This window comes from Myotis davidii, unplaced genomic scaffold (genome assembly GCF_000327345.1).
Source record: "Myotis davidii unplaced genomic scaffold, ASM32734v1 scaffold72, whole genome shotgun sequence".
Classification (NCBI taxonomy): Eukaryota; Metazoa; Chordata; class Mammalia; order Chiroptera; family Vespertilionidae; genus Myotis; species Myotis davidii.
In genome coordinates this window covers 2599410-2619522 of record NW_006284618.1, presented here as the reverse complement: position 1 = coordinate 2619522, position 20113 = coordinate 2599410, and the positions used below count along the sequence as shown (strand labels likewise).

The 20113-nt window shown below is 53.3% G+C and overlaps 1 protein-coding gene across 2 annotated transcripts in view; it reads left to right on the top strand.

The window, feature by feature from the left end:
- INPP5A (inositol polyphosphate-5-phosphatase A) overlaps positions 1-20113 on the top strand; it is a 141611-nt gene that overhangs the window by 87024 nt on the left and 34474 nt on the right. For both annotated transcript variants that reach the window (XM_006754915.2, XM_006754914.2), the window contains exons 6-8: positions 6217-6320; positions 12747-12799; positions 14659-14778. In XM_006754915.2, coding sequence (XP_006754978.1) covers positions 6217-6320; positions 12747-12799; positions 14659-14778 — 277 coding nt within the window. The remainder of the gene's footprint in view (positions 1-6216; positions 6321-12746; positions 12800-14658; positions 14779-20113) is intronic.

Sequence of the window (20113 nt, the reverse complement as noted above, 5' to 3'; positions counted from 1 at the left end):
GGGAAGTTCTGCAAAGGGCTCTCACAGGGGCCCATGACAGCAGAGGAAACAGGAACAAGGCCCGGGAGGTTGTTTTAGCCTCTGGCCGCCCAGGAAACTGTCCCGCTCCTCACCAGGTCATCAGCCTCATATGAAAAGACTGTCTACCTCAGTTTCTCCTACCAATTATTTTTGTGCTGCTTTCAACAAAAACTATAAGGCATGCTAAAAGGTAGAAATACACCCTGAAGAGAAAAGCATGCACAGACTTGGATAGTGCCTAGATTTGGAACCATCAGACTGGGAATTAAAAATAACAGATAAATTTGCTGAGGAATCTAATGAAACAATGGACATGCAAGAACAGATGGGTAACATAAGAGGAAAGATGGAAACTCTGAGGAAGAATAAAAAGGAAAAGCTGGAAATCAGAAATACCATGACATGAGTGACGAGTACCTTTGCAGGGCTTAGCAGACTGGATGTTGCTGAGGAAGGAATCAGTGAACTAGAAAATGAAAACGCTCCAAATTAGGAAAAGCAAAGAGAAAAAAAAGCCAGGACAGATGTCTAAGAACTATGGAGGCCCTGGTCGGGTGGCTCAATTGGTGGAAGCATCATCCTGTACACCAAAAGGTTGTGGGTTTGATCCCCGGTTGGGGCACATGCATACAGGAGACAACCGATTGACATTTCTCTCTCACATCATCTCTCTCTCTTATCCTCTATATCTAAAAATCAATCAGCACATTCTTGGGTGAGGATAAAAAAAAGAAAAAAATAACTGTGGGACAACTACAAAAGGTGTAATGTAAGCATAATGGGAATACCAACAGGAAAAATTAGAAAGGGACAGAAGTAATGCTTGAAGTAATGCTGGCCAAGAATTTTCCAAAAGTAATAATGGACACGGAGCCACAGATCTTGAAAGCTCAGAGAGTCATGTAGGATAAATACCAGGAAGTCTACACCTAAGCAGATTGTATCCAAACTTCAGAGACCAAAGATGAAGAGGGAAGGGGTGGGCGGGAACACCTGATCTTAAAGGAACAAGGGGAAGAATTAACATCCACTTCTCTTTAGAAATGATGCACACAAGGAGTGTGGTGTGAAGTGCTTAAATTCTTGGGGATGGGGGAATAACCTAGAATTCTGTATTCAGCAAAAGTCTCCCTAAAATATGAAGGAGAAAGACTTTCTCAGACAGACCAAAGTTGAGGAAGATTGTTTCCAGTAGTCCTGCCTTGCAAGAAATGTTTTAAGGAGCTCTTGGTCTAAAGAAAAGTGATGCAGGTCAGAAGCTTGGGACTATGTTAAAAAAAAAAAAAAAGAGAGTGTAAGAGAAGGAATAAATGAAGATAAAATAAAATATCTTATTTTCCATTCTTTACTAATCTAAAAGATAACTTTTGTTCAAAGTATTATAGCAACAATATATTGGGTGACAAATCGCTATTAGATAAGTGAAGTGAATGATAGAAATGTTATAAAGGTTGGTAGGGAGAATTGGATGACTGGTTATAAAGAACCTGCACTATTTGTGAAGATGTATAGTGTTATTTGAAAATGGACTTGGATTCATTGTAGATGATTATTGCAAACTCTTTGATAACCACTAAAATGTCTTTAATGAAGTATAACTGATAGAGTAAAAGAAGAGAAAAATTGGAATCATATAAAATGTTTAATTTAACCAGAGAAGGCAGAAAAAGAGTGGAAGACAAAAAGAAACAAAGAATAAAGGCCATAAATAGAAAAGCTATAAATATGGAAGGTATGAGTTCAACTATATCAATAATTACTTTAAATGTTAATGGTCTAAATACACCAATTAAAAGACAGACTGTCAGAGTGGTTCAAAAAAAAAAGAACAAGATCCAACTATTGTCTATTGGAAACCCACTTAGATAGATAGATAGATAGATAGATAGATAGATAGATAGATGATAGATAAAAGTAAAGGAAGGATAAAAAAAGATAAACTGTGCTAACACACTTAATGAAAAGAAAGCAGAGTAGCTATAAACTTCAGACAGAACAGACTTCAGAGCACAGAAAGTTATCAGGGATAAAGAGGGGTGTTACATCATGGTAAATGGATCAATTCTCGAAAAAGACATGACAATCCTGAATGTACATACACCTAACAACAGAGCATCAAATACATGAAGCAAAAACTGGTAGAACTGCAATAAGAACCATATGGGTCCACTCTCATAGCTGGAGACTGGAACACCCCTCACTCACAGATGGACAGCCCAGCAGGCAGGCCGTCAGTGAGGACAGAGTTGAACTCAGCAGCACCATCAATCACCTGGTCTAATGGACATTTATAGAATAATCCGTTCAACAACAGCACAATGCATTCTTCTCAAGTCAGCCGGAATACTCACCAAGACAGACCACATTCTAGTCTGTAAAATACACCTCAACAAATTTAAAAGGAGAGAACACAGCCCACAATGGTATTAAGCTAGAAGTCAATAACAGAAAGATAACTGGAAAACCCCCCAAAATGTAGGATATTAAACATCTCACTTCTAAATAACATAATGGGTCAAAGAAGAAGTCTCAGAAATTTAAAAAATATTTTTAACTAAATGAAAGTGAAAAAACAACTTACCAGAATTGTAGGATGTAGTGAAAGCAATGCATTGGTAGCAGCAAGTGCATATATTAAAAAAAAAAAAAGATGTAGAATCAATAATCTAAGCTTCTGCCTTAGGAAACCAGAAGAAGAGCAAATTAAATCCAAAGTAGGCGTAAGAAAAGAAATGATAAACATTAGAGCATAAATCAATGAAATTGAAAACAGGAGCTCAATAAAGAAAATCAACAAAACCAGAAGTTGGTTCTTTGAAAAGATCAATAAAATTGGTAAACCTCTAGCCAGCTAACCAATGAAAACAAGACAAATTACTAATATTAGAATTGAGAGAGGAGCCATCACTACTGATCTATAGACATTAAAGGATAATAAAGGTATCTTATGCACTAGTCTATGCCTATAAATTTGATAACTTAAATGGACCGGTTCTTTTAAATATACAATCTACCAAAACTCATACAAAGAGGACTAGATAATCTGAATAGGTCTTTATGTATTAGAGAAATGGAATCAATAATTAATAACCTTTAAAAAAGAAAGCATTAGGCTCAGATGACTTCATTGGTGAATTCAACCAAACATTTAGAAAAGAAATCATACCAATTCTCAACTATCTCCTCCAGATAATAGAAGCAAGGAAATACTTCCTAACTCATTCTATGAGGCCAGCATTACCCTAATACCAAAACCAGATAGAAACATTACAAAAAAGGAAAACTACAGACCAATATCTATCATGAATATAAAGTGTAAATATTCTAAACATAAATTAGCAACTAGAATCCAAGGTAGAAGAAAAATTATACACAATGACCAGTTGATATTTATTCCAGGCTGGTTCAACATTCAGAAATAAATGAATGTAATCTACCACACCAACAGGCTAACAAGTCACATGGTCATATTGATAGATGCAGAAAAGCAACCCCTCTCACCATAGCTCTTCAAAGTCATACTGGCATCTCGGCTAATGCAGTAAGACAAGAAAATGAAATAAAAGGCTTATTGATTGGAGGGAGAGCAAAAAAATTGCCTTCGTCTCAGATGACATGATTATCTCTGTAGAAAATCCCAAGGAATGAACAACAACAAAACTACTAATACGCAAAGTTGTAGGACAAAGGTTAAATACAATACAATAGTCTTTTGAAGTCTGTTCAGTGCAGGACTCCTCCAAAACTGAGTTCCAGGCAGACGCCCACTAGACAGACACCCCCAGGCGTCCATCCCCTGAAGCATGGACTGGCGGTCCTGGTGGCTGCTGTGATGGCTCGAGCTTTACCAGGAGTCATCCTGCACCTGAACAGACATAGAGAAAGAATGTTCTTCCTTATCCTCAGAGATAGGTGAGCTGTGCCCTGGCTGTTAGCCAAGGAGCCTCAGGAAAGAGCAGCGTGTGGCTGGGCTCCTCATGCGTGAGGAACAGCGTGCATGTGTTTGGTGCTGGCATGTGCACAGTGCCACCCAGGTCAGCGAGGTCCCAGACCCTGTGGCCAGCCCTCCCAGCCGTGACAGTAGCAGCTGTGTCACTGTGCAGGTGACTGTCTGGGAGGAGCAGGAACGCCCCTTAGATCTGGACAGAGGGCAGAGCTGCTGCCAGGGCTGGAGCTTCGAGACCCCCCACTCCCCCACACCGGCCGAGGCTCAGCCCTGCCTAGGGCCAGGCTCCCATTTCCCGTCCTTGCTGCTGGTGCTCATTTCTCCAACAGGCCCTCTCCCTGCCCTGGCAGAGTTCCCCTTCCTCCTTCCCTGTCCTTCCGGCTCTTCCATCAACCCCATGCTCGGCCTCTCCCTGGGCCCACACTTGGAGGCTCTGTTTCCCCTGCCATGTCCCAAGAGGCCCAGACAATGTCCTGTGTTTGTGTCCCGTGCCCTTATCCGTGTGCATCTCTGTGTCCTGTGCCCAGGTCCACTCTCGTGTCGCATCTCCATGTCCCACATCTGTGTCCATGTCCATGTTCTCAGGGCTCCTGGGAGGTGAAGGCCATGGAAAGGCCCTGGGGGGAGGCAGATCAGGGAGCCCACAGCACAGGCAGAATCTGTGAGAATTGCTACATCGCTGGTGGGACACTGGTCCTCCCCTGGGCATTAGTCCCCGCCCCTGTGTCCGCTACCTGGGCAGGTCTCCCTTCGACCTCCTCAGAGTGATGACGGCTGCGTGGGGCTGATGTTTGATAAATGCTGTCCTTCTGCAGAGATGGATGGGTGGTTCCAGTAAGTGCTTCGGTGATTAAATGGCCTGCACATTCTAGTGGCAAATGGGTGGTATGGATGGGTCCTTGTTTGCTCACACAGGCCTGTGCCCACCTGCCCCGGGCACTGGCCTCTGGTTAACTGGGTCCATCTCCCTCTGATGCCTTCCAAGGGGATTGTGGTGTGCTGCGGGACCTGGGGGGACCAGCCTCAAAGCCAGCTCCCTGAAGGCATGTCCATAGTTTGGGAACCAGATCAGAGGAGCAGGGCACAGCGGGCACAGCCCAGCGCTTGGGGAGCAGCTCCCTTCCACCTGCCCTGTTCTGAGTTCCGTAAGTCACTGAGCACCTCGTATAGGTTGCAGCCAGGCTCCTGCTTTAGCGTCTCGGAGTCCCCACCCCTAGTACTTCGCTCTTGCCTGCGGTTCACTCTCCATGGAGCGCTGCCCCAAGTCCCTGCCTCCTGTCTCATCCCTGCTGCTCCGCCACGTTGGTGTGTCCCTGGGCGGGATGGTGCTCCAGAAACGACAGATGCGAGCAGCTCGTGGGGCTCGGAGCACGACCCTCAGGAATTCGGACAGCAGAACTGGTCATTGTTGGCCTCCAGGAATCTCCTAACAGCCCAGGGACATCCCCTGTGTTGGGCCTTCCCGGAGAGAGGAGCATGTATGCGGGCCAGCAGGTCTCTGCTGTGTTCGTGGCAGGTCTGCATGTGGTGGTCTTGGTGGGCCCACGTGCAGCCGCGCTCCCGACAGGGCATCCTGAGCGGAGGCTGGCAGCCCTCCACCAGCCCGGGCCTGAGACTTTGAGGAACAGATTCATACGTTTCTTCACCAGACCCCACCATGGCATGGGGTTACCATCCATGAAAAGAAGCCCCCAGGCCCTGATGTGAGAGAATCAGGCCAAGCCCTGTCTGCAGGGGTCAGCCCAGGTGGGGGTGGCCCAGCAGGACACCTCGTCCAGTGAGGTGACGGGCAGGCGGCTAGAAGCTTGGTCTGTGTGCCCTCTTCTCTCCGTCTCACATAAAAACCCCTTGTCCTTGCACATGAGTGATGTTGGCTGGATGTGGAGGGAATCGATGTTATTAAATAAATTTGTATTAGGGTATGAGCGGACGGTAATTCCACAGCCCTCTTAAACATACTCACGGTGTTAACGGAGGATGCCAATTAGCCCCTGTAAATCTGCAGGCTGCGAGTGTTAGTGGATAATGAAGTGGAGTGTCAGACTCCAGGTGGCGGACCGGCGATTTACGAGTCACGGTGTCCCCGGGAGCAGCTAGCCTGCTGGGTCGGCGCCCCCCCATCTGGTCCCCTCATCACTCCCTGCTCCCCACAGGTCTGCACAGGTGGGTCATGGGACCCCACGGGGTGTGGCTGTTTGGATGGAATGTAGTGACATGGTTATTCACAACATTCATCTGCCCTTTTCTAGCTAAGAAGTATAAAAAAGTCACTGGCAAAGAGATCTACTCGGACACGTTGGAGAGCACGCCCATGCTGGAGAAAGAGAAGTTCCCGCAGGACTACTTCCCCGAGGTGCGTCCGGAGCCCGTGCCACTTTCTCCCAAAGCACTTACTTTTCAGGGTGGTCACGTGAGGAGGGACATTTAGGACATGGGGTCTTCATATCATGGTGGGGATCACATCTCTGCTGCCACGCTCCCATGTTCTCTTTCTGGGAGGATCTGAAGTGTGCGGGGGTTCATGGGTTGCCTTAGGTAAGAGCTGGGAGAATCTGCAGTGTTTGTCGTTAAAACAACTGGTAAATTTTCTAATCCTTATTTCCTGGCAGAGGAACCATCCCCAATGATGCAGGAAAATGATTATCAGTTCAGGTTGGCCTGGCATGTGAGCGGGTCAATCTAGCCAGTGACCTACCCGACCTTCATAGCTATGGTGTGCCAGGCAGTGACACAGGGGGCATGTTCCTGCCCACGAGTTCGGGGTGTGCCAGCGAGAGGCACGGCCGAGAGCCCTCCTGGTCCCAGGCAGTGGCTGCTTCATACAGATCAGGGGTTAAGGAAAGTGTGGGATTACTTACCACCCACAGCTCAGACTCAGTCAGAAAATGCTGATATATTTCCTGTGGGTTATACTGCATCTTGTGTAGTTGTGTTATTTTTATGCGGATTGCACTGCACACACAATTTCGGATCCTGTTTCTTTACTTGACATTATAAGCAGCCCTTTGGAGTCTCCTAATCCTGTGCACTCGCTCATGAGTTGATCCAGAGTTGGTCACCTGTCCTTTACCTCCTATTAACTGGGGCCGGATGTGGTGCTGATTGAAGCCTTTGGGGCGAGATGGAGGCCTGGGCGCCCGCCTCCCTGACAGAGGTATGCTCAGCCGCAAGAAGGATTGCTTCCAGTCCCATCTGCGTGAGGACTGCCCGCTGCTCAGCAGACCCCCACCTGCACTCCCAGCTGATCTTCAGCAAGGCCACAACTTTATTAACTTGTTTTATGACCTGAGCCCAGAGTGAAGGAATGGTGGCTGCCTCCGTAAAGGATGGCCCTCTTGTCACGCCAGGGCACGGCTTCCTCATCCATTGTCCTGAGCCAAGGACGGGTGTCAGAGGCCCGGCTTCCCGGCCTGGCTGCTCCGCCTGAGGCTAGAGGAAGGCATGCCCAGAAAGCTCTGAAAGCTTCAGTTCTGGACCTTCCATGAGCACAGCCGATGCTGTGACTCCTGGGATCCTCTCTGAATGTTGGCCGTGGTAAGTCCTGTCAAGAGGGTGGGGCCATGGTTCCCTTGGAGATGTCAAGGGGCAAGAAGTTGGTTTCAGAGTCCAGTTTTGCTAAGCTCCAGGCCCTGTCCCAGTCCAGACCCAGCTTTGCTTACCTGGAGTCTGGGTTGGGGCCCACACAGGCTGTGGCCCTCGCCTGAGGGTGACCAGGGGCCACAGCGGCACAGATGGGGACTCGGCCTCCTCCCAGCAGGAGAACGAGCTTGGCCAGGGCCCCTAGGGTGGTTGGGGCTCAGCCCCGAGCTGGACATGCTTGGCAGTGTCCAAGGTCCTGACCCAGCACCCACAGGTGGGAAGCCCCTAGCCCCTCTCTGTCTTGGTTACAGGCACCACTGGCCATGTGAGGCTGAGCTGGGACCTGGGTTGTCCTAGCTCTTCTGTTCTAATCCTGAGGTCCAGTCTCAGCCCAGAGGGGCACTCACCCCACCTAGGGTGGCTGAGGTTCCCCACAGGAGACCTGGGAGGGGAGGTAGGGCTGACAGAGGTGCCCATGAGCTGGCCATGCCCAGGTCAGTGCTGGGGCTGGGCAATGGGACTGGCCAGACTGATCCTGTAATGGCAGTGGGCAGTGCTAGACAGGAGGCTGATGTGGTAACAATTGCAGTCAGTGTTGGGGAGGCCTTAAGCTCCTGCCTCCCCACCTCAAGTAGTTCAAATTCTTTATATGCAACTTTAAAGTTTTGAACTGTTACAAATGCTAGAAGATGGAAAGGAGTGGCTGGCAGGTGCCAGCCTCCAGACTGAAGAGGAGTTGGGCTTGGCTCTGTCTGTCCCCCGGAGCTTAGCTCTTCTCTCTTCCCAACCTCCAGGGCATGGGCGCCTGCTGGTACCTGGGTCAGCCCAAGTGCTTGATCCCACGAGGCAGGTGCTTCTCCAAGCCGCTTCTCACACAGCAGCCTCTCAGTATCAGGGACGCTATTTCCACTCACACACGGAACAGGATGCACCCTGATACCCAGCTTGTGATGGACCCCAGCATGCGGCCCCCGCCCCTCCAGGACTCACATGGTCCCCCTGGGGTCTCTTGTCACTTGTTGGCGACTCTCACTGCATCTTCATCCTTAGAAATGGGGTCACCAGAGGCTGCCAGTGTCTGTCATCCGTGAGCGGTGATGCTCTCTGAAGAAGGGGCTTCTGTGACGGTCACCATGTGTTGGTGGACAGAGGAAGGGGAGGCTGAGGCAGTGCATGCCTTGGTAGGTGGCTCCCCTGAGGTTCCTGGGGAGAAGTCTCCAGGTGCTCAGGACTTGCTCCCAGGCTCAGCACATCGGTCAGGGCTCCCGTTTCCCCTCCCTCCATGGCCCAGGCTCGGGAGTAGAAGCCAGAGCTCAGGCTGATGTTGTGGATGGGGGCCAAGGTCTGGGGACCTCAGCTGTGGCATCCACTTCTTGCATATCCCTGAGAGAGGACACCCTGACAGGGTGGGGTGTGGCCCTTGGCCTTGATGCCCAGGGTCAGGGTACTGTTCCCAAGGTGCCAGCATGGCTCCCTAGGGACAGACAGCAAGGGGCTGCCTCCCTCCCTGGGACAAGTGGCCTGGGTCCAAGCCTGAAGCCTGTGCTTAGCCGACCTGGCCCCAGGTGACCACACTGCCGCACCTACAGGGTGGCCACACCGTCACGGGGTGCACCCCAATCTCTCCACTGGAGAGCAGCATGTTGCTGGGATGAGGGGACCGCCATACCCAAGCATTGGCTTTGGAGGGTGGCTGTGGTTGTTCCCTTGGATATGACGTTGCCACATGAGAAACTGGCTCAGCGTTCGTCTCAGATGGGAGTCTCTGGAGATGAAGTCACACCATTTCCAGAAGTGAGTTGTCTCCGGGACCATGTGAGTCCCTTAAAGTGGCTGAAGGGAAATCTTACTGAGAGCACCGGCACCTCCAACGTCCTGTGACGAGGCACTTTGAGGTGTGCAAGGCGTCCATCGGCTCTGCGTCTTCAGTGGAAGGTGGTCCGTCCTGGTCAGGCGCCTGGGCACCACGTCAGTGCGGCTGGTGTGGGGAGGCACGCGCTGTGGTAGCAGCTGTCGCCCGCTCCTCCCTGTTCTGTGCCTTCAGGCCAGTCTCTCCCCTTTATTTGAACACATTTTGGGGGAGGGAATTAGTTTAAGACGGATTTCCGTTTCTTTTATTACCATCACTTAAGGATAATCTAAATGTAATTACCATGATGGAGGCAATTCCAAATAATTACAGCCCCTGCATATCAAGCTCACAAAACTTTCCCTGCTGATTTATGGTGGCTTTGGCTCAGCATGACTCTCAGATGCTGCCTCTGGGAGCAGCACTCCAGATAATGTGAGACCATTTTTAAAAAGCGGATTTGTGTAGTCGATCAGGGCCGAGGCATTTTTTTCCTCTTGCCCGTAGTGAGAAATTGGTTGTTACCATAGATCACAGGCCTGCTCCTGGCTCTTATGAAAGATGAATTAATTTCACTAATGCTCCGAAGCGGGCCTTTCACAGGGAGGCTGTGTGGCGAGAGCCTTCCCGCAGCCTCCCTTTCTCACTGGTGATTTATGCTGTCTTTTAGTAGATGAAACCGCCTGTATTTGCCATCCATCTGCTGCCTAAAGGAATCCTATTAACAGGGGATCTGAGCAGAGACTTAATATTGTAAGGTGAACGACGTGGCAGCCCCCACTCCCCGCCCGGGCATGACGTGGCTTTCACTTCGTGATGATAACCTCGAAGTTTATCACCCCAGCCAGTGCTGTCCCCGTCCACCATCACTGGGAGCCCTCGGTGGGATCTCAGAGGGTGGCCAGTGACCAGAAAGATTAGCACACAGCCCGGCTTCAGACTGACTCCCATTCCGAGAAGTGATGGAGGCTGGAGGCCATGCCCTTGAGGTGTCCCCACATTCCAGAGTTAGGTCCAGAGTCAGAGGAGGGCGGGGAGGGGAGGGGGCGAGAAGGAGGGCAGCCAGCTGGAGCCTCTGGGTGCAGGAGCCAGTGGTTAGGAACAGCCTCGCAGCGTCACCGCTGAGTTACACATCCCCGCCAGGAAGGGCAGTTTTCTGCTGCCCAGGGCCTGCCCTCCCACTGAGATAGAAGGAGCGGCCTGGGGTAGAAGGTGAATTGCCGGCTCTCCAGGAGGGGCCAGTCAGACAGTGGGTGCCTGTCAAGGCCCCTCTTCCTACCGAGCAAGGTGGTGGTTCTGTTCTGGAAAGATGCTCCTGTCTCTGCTCTGACACTAGGAGACGTGGGCCCCATCAGGTCAAGATGGCTCTGTCCCCACCCACATCCCAGCTGACTCCTGTCCGGGGTGGGGTGGGGTGAGAGCACCAGCCACCGAATTCCCAATTCTGGCTTCTCCCACTCATTTGCTCTGTGACCTTGAGCACAGTTCTTAACCTCCAAGTCTCAGTTTCCCGGTCTGTAAAATGGGCACTGGTGGTGCCCTTCCTGTGGCTGATATGAGGATTGAATACGCCTCTGAGCTTCAGGCGCTGACCTGTCAGTCCCTGGGCACAGGCTGCTGCCCGGCAGGCAGGCATGCGGGCTGGTGGTGCTCACAGACGCTGCTTCAGCACCTGACACAGTCACTGAAAATAAGATTCCAAAGCAGATCTGGTCAAATCAGTGACTCAGAGGGATTATTAATGAGTTCATCTAGAACAGGTTCTCAACCTGTGGGTTGCAACCCCTTTGGAGGTCGAACGACCCTTTCACAGGGGTCGTCTAAGACCATCCTGCATATCAGATATTTACATTACAGTTCATAACAGTAGCAGCATTACAGTTAAGAAGTAGCAACAAAAATTTATGGTTGGGTCACAACATGAGGAACTGTATTTAAAGGGCCAGAAGGTTGAAAACCACTGATCTAGAAGATAGTCAAGAGACACAGGATTTAGGGTTGAAGAGAGGGCTCTGGGCAGAGGGCTGTCATGGAAGAATCAGGAGCCTGTGTTTAGATGTCGCGTGTGAAGTTTGGTTGGTAGGGGAAGTAAGGAAATCGGTGGGACAGGAGCTACAGGGGCTGTGGGGTGGCAGGAGAGCCAAGCACTGGGTTATTCGTTACATGAAGTCAATCACTGCAGAGTCTGGGCCCTGTGCTCACGCAGGGAGCACTTCATCACCACCGCCTTTGGTTCCCATGTACTTACCTTCGTCCCTGCAAGCCCAGGCCCGCAGACACGGACGGAGTCCTGGCCTCCCACCTTTGCCTGACCCTGGGCACACCTCCTCCCCCTGCTCTGTCCCTCAGTTGACCCAGGTGACTGCACCAAGCCCTGCGCTCCTGCTGGGACTATTGGAAGGAACGGGACAGTCTCATCTACACGTTTCAACATGGTGTTTGTGAGCTGAGTACTTAGCAAGGTCTCCCGTGTCTCCTGGAAGCTTGTAAGGGGTGCTGGCAGGAGCCCCACTCCCCCAACTGCTTAAGCGGTGAAGCGATCCTGTTGAGTGTTCTATTTAAATTAAAATTCATTAAGGTAAAATGGCAGCATTTTCAGTACTCAGCGACCCTGGGTGACCACTGGCTCCCGCATGGGCAGTGACACGTATTTCCGTCATCGCAGCTACATCCACCCTCCCTTGCCCTGCCTAGGCACGAGTGGACCATGCAGGTTCCATACCATGGGTCTCTGACCTGAGATTGACAGCAGCTGTGCAAGGCAGTGTGGGACCCGCCCCCACATACCCCATCTCCCCCGCCCCCCCAGGTCAGGAACCAACAAGGGAGGAATGTGGGGCAACAGTGACTTTTGTCCCCAGCTTCTCCAACAGGGTGACCTGGAGGGAGGGGGAATGGAGCAGAGGTGAGCGTGGTTCTTTGCTTAGCCACCCTCCTCTGATGATCGGCTCTCCCAAGGCAGGTCCAGGCCCCAAGTTGGTGCCACGAGGGGGCAGCTCTCAGAGGGGCCCTCGTGGGCCCAGCGTCCAGGATGTCTTTGTGGTACGCTGCTCAGGTGTGCATGGCCAGCAGTGCACCCTCATTTGACCTGGGCCCACCTGGTTTCCTAGTAACTCTCTTGGGACTGGGGAGGGGTTTTAACAGATGGTGGTGGCCGTGCGTGTTTGTACCTGCTCTCCTGCGTGCTGAGCCGTGTGCATGCACTTGGCCTGCACGGGAAGTGGCATCTCAGCCCTTGTGAGCTGAAAGGTTAGCGTGTTCCCTGACTGAGAAGCCTCCATGCATGCGTGTGAGTCGCTGCCTCCCTCCTTCCTCTTTTCCCACTTACCTGTGTGTCTGTTTATTTTTCAGTGCAAATGGTCAAGAAAAGGCTTTGTTCGGACAAGATGGTGCGTCGCAGACTGGTATGTTCCTCGTGTTGACTATTCGTCTCTGCTTCATGGAGTTCCCCCTTTTGTGTTTTGCACAAGTCGTGTGTGTTGAACGTCCCTCAAAGGCTGTGCTGCGCCGAGTCCCAGCCGCCTGACCTGAACCCCTACTCTGCGGCCCTTTTTGCTGTCATTGACTGTGTGACACGGAGTATTGTCTCCCGGTCCCTGAAGGCCGTGCTGCCTCCTCCCATGGCCATGATGTGAGCAGCCCTGCTCCTCCTGGCAGCCCCATCCCACTCCACCTCCACCCCCCCGCTCTGTGCCCCACTGCGGCCACATTGAAGGCGGCCCCGCAGCATGTCCTGAGGGGTTTGGGGCATGGCAGCAGTAGAACCCCTCACCCAGCGACCCAGGTCAGACCCCTGGCTGTGAAGGCCAGCACTGCTCACCCTCACGTGTGTTCTCCTGGGGGTGCTGGGGTCAGAGGGCCATGGTCTGAACTGAGTGAGAGGTCTTAGCGGGGTGTCACCTTAAATGCTACTGATGGGCTTGTGCAGGCCAAGGGTGTGCACCCCACTGGTGTGGACAGAATGTGGGGCAAGGCACAGCTGGGGTCGGCTCTGGAGCTGGAGCCCGTGTCCCCCACCTGACCCTGGAGTGCCCATCAGGCGGCCAGAGTCTGCCAGTGACCACAAGTTGGATGGAGCAGCAGGCCCTCAGTCGCCCTGCTATTTGCACATGGCCCCTCCCTGTGGCTGCTCAGGTCTGGTGTTCTCTGGAGCAGGGGGCCCAGAGAGGTGGGGAGCCCCAAACAGAGCTTCAGCCTTTGTGACCTAATCCAGGGAGTGGCAGTCACCATTTCCTCCCTTTGCTGAGGGTCACACAGGCTGCGGTATGAGGGAGGGCTGACGAGGGCACCAGGAGCCGGGGTGGGGGTCATCTGCCCTGCAGGAGAGGCCGAGTTCTCTACCCTCCGTCTCCATGGTCAGTCCTGTCTCACTGGGTTTGGGGCCTGGTGGTCTCGGTCCTGCAGGTGACTGTGGGGTGGGGGCTGACTGCCTCAACACAGCCTTGTAGAAGCTCAGGTTTCAGGGCAACCCTCAGCCTTTCCTGGGCTATGACCTTGGGGGCTTCTTAACGGAAGTGAAATGACCCCCAGTCGTAGGGCCCCGACAGTGAGCTCTGTGGGCACCTGGGGCCAAATCACCTGCTGGCTGAGGGAGCTGAGGCCTCCTCCCTCCTCTCCTTTCAGTTTGAAGGGCCCCCTCCTTCCTGCCCTCCCTTTCTCCCTTCCATTTCTCCTCCTCCTTCATCCCCTCTTCCCTCCCTCCCCTTTCCACTCCTTCCTCCTTCTCCTTCATCCCCATTCTCCCTCCTTGTCTCTCCCTCCTTCACTCCTCCCTCCTTCATCCCTCTCACCCCTCCCCACCTTCCACTCCTTCCTCTTCTCCTTCATCCCCTTCCTCCCTCCCTCCCCTCCCTCCTCCACTGCTCCCTCCTTCATCTCCCTCACCCCTCCCCACCTTCCCCTCCTTCCTCCTTCTCTTTCAGCCCCCTCCTCCTCCCTCCTCTCCTGCCTCCTCCCACTCCTGTTCTTCCTGGCTCATTGGCAGCTTGAGAAGAGTTTCTGTGATCTTGCATTTGCAAAGATGTTCAAGAGGACACTTCAGGTCTCCTGTGTCCTCTGAGCAGGTGTGTCTGCTCTGGGTCAGCCGGAGAGGCTGAGGAGGACAGGAGTATGGGGCACAGTGGCTCTGCCCACTGGTGACCCTGGGCCCCGGCCAGGCCTTGCTCCACATCTCTCAGGACCTCGGCAGGAACAGTGTTGGAGAGGCAGTGCCCGACCCGAGGCTTCAGCCTTTGTCTCTGAGTCTCCTTCTCTGTCTCTGCAGCGCCTTTGACTTGGTGAACATCCACCTTTTCCATGACGCTTCCAACCTGGTCGCTTGGGAGACCAGCCCCTCTGTGTACGCGGGCATCCGGCACAAGGCCCTGGGCTATGTGCTCGACAGGTAGGTGCTGTGTGCGTGGCCCCACCCCACCGCCCAGGACTGTACGGCTTGTTCTTCTAAGCACTTATTTTGTTTTTCCATTTGCCAAAAATATGAAACTTGCCAATGTTGACCCGTTGATAAAGCACAAATCCCAACCCCTGTTCCAAGGCTCCAGCAGTCCCTCCCAGGCAGACTTAGGGTGGGTGGCCTCATGCTTTCTCTTCAGTTTTGTGGGAGAGCTAAGAAAATGAACCCAGGGCTAGGCAGAAGTAGATGCCAGCTGGGACACCTTGGAGTCTGACAATTACATCATGGCCCTGGGTTCTCCCAGTGGGAGGCGGTGTCTCTCAGTGGCTCCGCCCACCTGCAGCTCCTGGAGGTTGGGGGCTGGGTCACTTGAGCACCAGGCTATACACAGTCTGCTCAGCAAGGCTGAGCCACTGAGTACCTCCCTCCCAATTCTGCCCGCAGAGCCTGGGGCCTGCGCATCTGGGGAGGCTAGGGGAGCAGCCCAGGGGTCTTCAGAGCAGGGAAGCTGCTCCTGCCTCCTGCCCAAGCTCCCAGCAGCCTCTCCTCACTCCCTCTCGCAGGTGGTTTTTCAGGACCCTCTGGTCCTGGACTCCGAGGGGCCCTCCTTCTGTCTCTGGCTGTCTCGTGCGCCCTTTCACAGGATCCAAGTGATAGGCTGTCATTGGGAAAGGTGTCCCCTCAAACTCAATTGATAGGTTAGGTTTGGTTTGGGGACCAGGGTTCCTCTTGATTCAAAGACAGACCTCTTGCTGTATGGGGCTCGGCCTCAAAGCCTCATCCCAGGGCTGCTCTCCTGCTGCTCATCCTGCTCAGGCCTCAGTGAGTCTCTCCCCACCAGCATCCCGCCATCTAGGTGGCAGTCAGACATCCCAGGCTTGGGACAGCGCTACCACAGCTCAGTGCTCTCCTTCTGCCTGGTGATCTCAGATTTCTCCAGGACCCCACCATGTCTCCACACTGCTCACATCAGAGCAGTGAGGACCGTGGCTCTCCTGCTCCTTGGCCCCATGTCACCAGCTAACCTCTTTCTGACACTGCGTCCAGACCCTGACCTTTTGACCCCGCCTGTGTGCACCAGGCCTGACTTCCCCCCGGCATGGACAGGGGTTCCTCCCTGCAGGCTCCTTCCTTCTGGGTTCCTCTCAGCAGGATGTACCCTCCACAGGGGTCAGAGGGTGGGGTTCTGTCCCTTGCTGCCATGTGTGATGGTGGTGGTACTTCACCTCCAGGGCCCTGAGATGAAGGCCTACGCCCTGTCCAAGCAGCCAGGTCCCTGCTGCAAGCTGCCAGGCCCACACAGAGGAGGCAGGAGTGCAGGATGTAGGATCTGGTTGTCCTGCCCACCCAGGGCCCAGCCCCCTCAAACCCTAATGCAGCCTCCAGGTGTGACCAGGCTGGGCTCGGAGGTGGGGTGACCTGGGGTGAGGAAGGGCCAGAGCAGACCTGGGCCCAGACCTGAGCTCCTCGCCTGCCTCCAGAGCTGGGGCCTCAGCCACAGGGCCATGGGGCCCGTTGCTTGGTCCGTGTGCTGACCCATGGCCACCTGTGACGGGGGCTTTCAAGTCCCTGGGCCGGGGCATGACATCCTTTGGCCAGCTCGACCATGAGTCCTTTGTTGTCTGTTCTCCCCAGTGGGCTCTGGCGCGCCTCCACCACGCAGGCCCCAGTGTTGCTGAGTCTATGCCGAGGCCCCAGGGAATCAAAAACCTGCGCTGGTTGGAGCAGGTTCTCTCTGGGCACTGACCTGACAGCGCTGGCGTGGAACACAGTGTCGCGATTCAGGAGGCAGCAAAGAAGGCAGGGTGTGCGGTGACATCAGGCTCAGGGGAGCTGCCCTGGGAGCGGTCCCTTGCAGTGGCTGATGCTGGCCTCCCCGAGAGCTGCCAGGCTGGGGCGCTGTGGGCAGAGCCACCATGCCTGGGACAGCGAGCCCATGGCCAGGAATAAGGACCTCGTTAGGGAACTACTGCGTGCGGTCTCTGGCTGACAGGTTCTGGTGGGCTGCACTCACTGGGACCTCCCATGGAGCGGGGCTGAGGCAGACCCGTGAGCAGTCTGCTTTGGTGGCTGTGGTCAGGTTGTCAGTGGGGTGTGGCATTAAACTGTGTCATTGCCCCAAACTGCCATTCCCCTGCAGCCTCAGGGAAAGCAGCCTTAGGGTTTTGGCACTTTCCTGTGGCTTTGCATTCCCACGAATCACTTGTGTGGGGGCTCGGCCAGCCGCAGATCCGGCCTCTGCACGCAGCACAAAGGGCGGCTCTGTAGGAGTGTGAATACCGGGCCGCCCTTTCATCAGGGCTGCTAACCTTTTGGCAGCCACCAGCAGACTGCATTCTGCTCTGCCGATTGGGAGGACAATGCCATGCCGGCCCTTTGAATGGACGTTGCCACCAACAGTGCCCCATTCACTCTTTGGGAACCTCTGGGTGCATTGTCTGCAGGCCGGGAACACAGGGAAACAGCGAGGAGGCTCCGAGAGGCGAGCCTGCCTTCTTGGCTTAATCTCCCCGTGAAGTTTTGTGGGTCCACGTTTCCATGAGCTGGTGCCCTCAGACCTGGGGAAGGTGGCACGATGGCCTGAAGCCTTATTCCCTGGGCTGCTGGTGGGACCCTGTGTTAAAACAGAGGCGCCCAGGGCTCTGTTTGCAACCTTCCTGTAAATCTAAGATTATTCCAAAATAAAACGCTTATTTAAAAAATGGAGAGTTGTGTTCAGAAGTGTTTAACCTCCCAGCAGTACCAGGCGTGCGTGCCTCTGGTCCCTGGGCCCTCGGGCCATCATACGCAGGCGTGGACCCAGAGCGCCCCTCCCTCGAGTCTGGCCGATTGGGAAGGGCTCCTGTTGGAGATGTGGAGATAGGGTTTTCAATGTTAAAGTGCAGATAGGGAGTTCCTCCGGGTGGTTTTATTACAAATAATAATCTTCGCTTTTTGTGCAGTTTAATATTTTGCTTTTAATCTCTTGTTAGGAAACTTTAAACTTTAAAAAAGAAGACAAACCCCCAATTAATGAAGAGCATCAGGCTGGCACTTGAGGTGTGGGGCTCCAGGGATGTGGGGCCTGTGTTGGCCTGGGGTCCCCTCTGGCCCTGGACCATTCTGTCTGCCTCCCGGACACATGGTTAAGCTCTCTGGGGAGGACTTGGGGGATTAAACAGGAGCAGAGACCTCAGCCAGTGTCCCTCCCGGGCTGAGACTTCCTGACACCTCCTGGAGCTTTCGGCCGTGAAATGAGATTTTTTTTCCACAAGTGACAGGGTTCTTCTGTCTTCCCTTTGAGATGTGGCCTGGCCTAGTTCAACAGAAACATTTTTACATTACAGCTGTGAAATCTTGGCATAAAGCACCCCTTTGTCCCCCCTATTATTTTCTCACAAATACAGTCCATTGTCACAGCGCTGAAGTTAATTTGATCAACATTGGGACATTTAACTTTTATGTCCGGTCAAAAGAGTTGTTTCATGCTCATTTTGGGCATTCAAAGGAGATGATGGCCAGAAAAATAATGTTGCCGTGAACAATTCAGGGCAATTAGTTTCCCAGGGAGAGGCGATGTGATGCCGGCCGCCCACGGCCCCCTTTGTCATCCCAGGGCCGGTCATCAGTCAGCTGTCAGCCTGCTCAAAGGCCCTCCACCCTGAATGTGTCTCTTCAGGCCGTTCCCAGAACTCGCTCGCTGTTTGCGAGCAAAAGAGAAGCGCTGGGGTCCAGGCTGAGGCAGGTCCCGCAGACTTGGGCACTGGGCACTCGTTCCCACCACCTGACTTCCTGGTCTTCCTGGTTGTAAGCACATCCGTCCACTCCGGGACCTCAGCCTGGAAGCCTGGGTGGCCGTTGTCATGTCTGTTTGGAGCCCAGCTCGGAGTAGGGCGGCGCAGGCCAGTGCTCACCACGCGGCGTTTTCAGGGTGTCGGGCAGGATCACGCCCAGTTAGGACACGTCAAGTCCAGTTGCATCCGAACAAATGAGCTCGCCGTGCCACGTCTCGGATGATTGATGGTATCTGTAATCTATCCTTCATTTTATTTATTGAAAACGGATTCACACGTCCAGAAAAGTGAAGGCTCTGATGACAGCCATGCACCCTCCACTCAGCTCTGTTAGGCTCACGTCTCCGTGTTTGTGTCATGTGTCCTTTTGCTAAGAAGTGAAACGTAGCCGCCATCTCTATGATCTCCATCCTGAATCCTTGTCCTGCCCCTCCCCGTCACCATCTTGATTTAGTGCCTGTCCTTCCATGGCCACATTGCTGTGCTGCTGGCATGCGTGAGCACATGTGCATGTTGGCTTGTCTGCGTTTTCATCGTCAGCACTGGCATCTCGAACGCCGTCATGCTGAACATCTGCTCCGCAGGCACTCCTGGCTCGGCCTTGTCCCTGCTCTGGTGCCACTTCCTCTGCGGGCACTGCTTTGGGCCATTCTCAGTGTTTTAATGACTGCTGGACTATGCCTGCTGCTGCCCTGTGCTATGACCAGGTGCACGTCCACATCCTCCAAGGCCTGGTGTGAGCATAGCATTGCCCCAGCACCTGTGAGGCTGAGTGTTGTTTCCTGGGTTCACTGGTGTTGAAGTGTGTAAGGACTCGCTCGGCTGAGAGTCAGGCTGGGATTCCCTGCCGATACTGAGGAACAGGAGGCTGAGGGTCTTCTGTGCTGGTGTCGGGCTTTGGGTGGCGGCCAGGTGGGGTGTGAGGTGTGGTTCTCAGAGTGGAAAAGCACATCTAATATTATAATGCTATTTAAAGAAAGAATGAATATGTGAAAATGACAGCTGCTCAGCAGGTCCCCTGCCAGGAGCATGCAGGTGGTCTTCCCCACCACTCTGCCCGAGAGAGTTCTCATGGGGATGGATGGTCATAGGGCGGGTGTGTGAGAAGGTGCTTTAGTGAATTTAGTGATTGAGAAGTACTGGCGTGATGACTGGGGACTGAACCCACCCAGCCCCTGGGTCCCCCACCTCGAGAAGCAGCCCTGAGAGCAAGGCCCAGGCCAGAGCGGGGGGCAGCCTGACAGTCCTCGGGCACCATACAAAGTAGCACAGTCATTTCCCACGTTTCCGGGGACCGGAGGTCTGAGGGCCCGGGAGGGCTGCCTTCTCACTGTGTCCTTACGTGCCCTGCGGAGGGTCTCTGGCGTCTCTTGTTCTGTCAGCTCAGGGCCCCACCCTGTGACCTATATAATGTTAACCTCCTTAAAGGCCCATCCCCAGCACAGTCACATGGGGGCCAGGGACTCACCACATGGACTTGGGGGGACGATTTAGTGCATAGCAGGGCCTCAGGCCTCGAGCAGCCAAGACAGGAGGTGAATTTTCAGAAACAT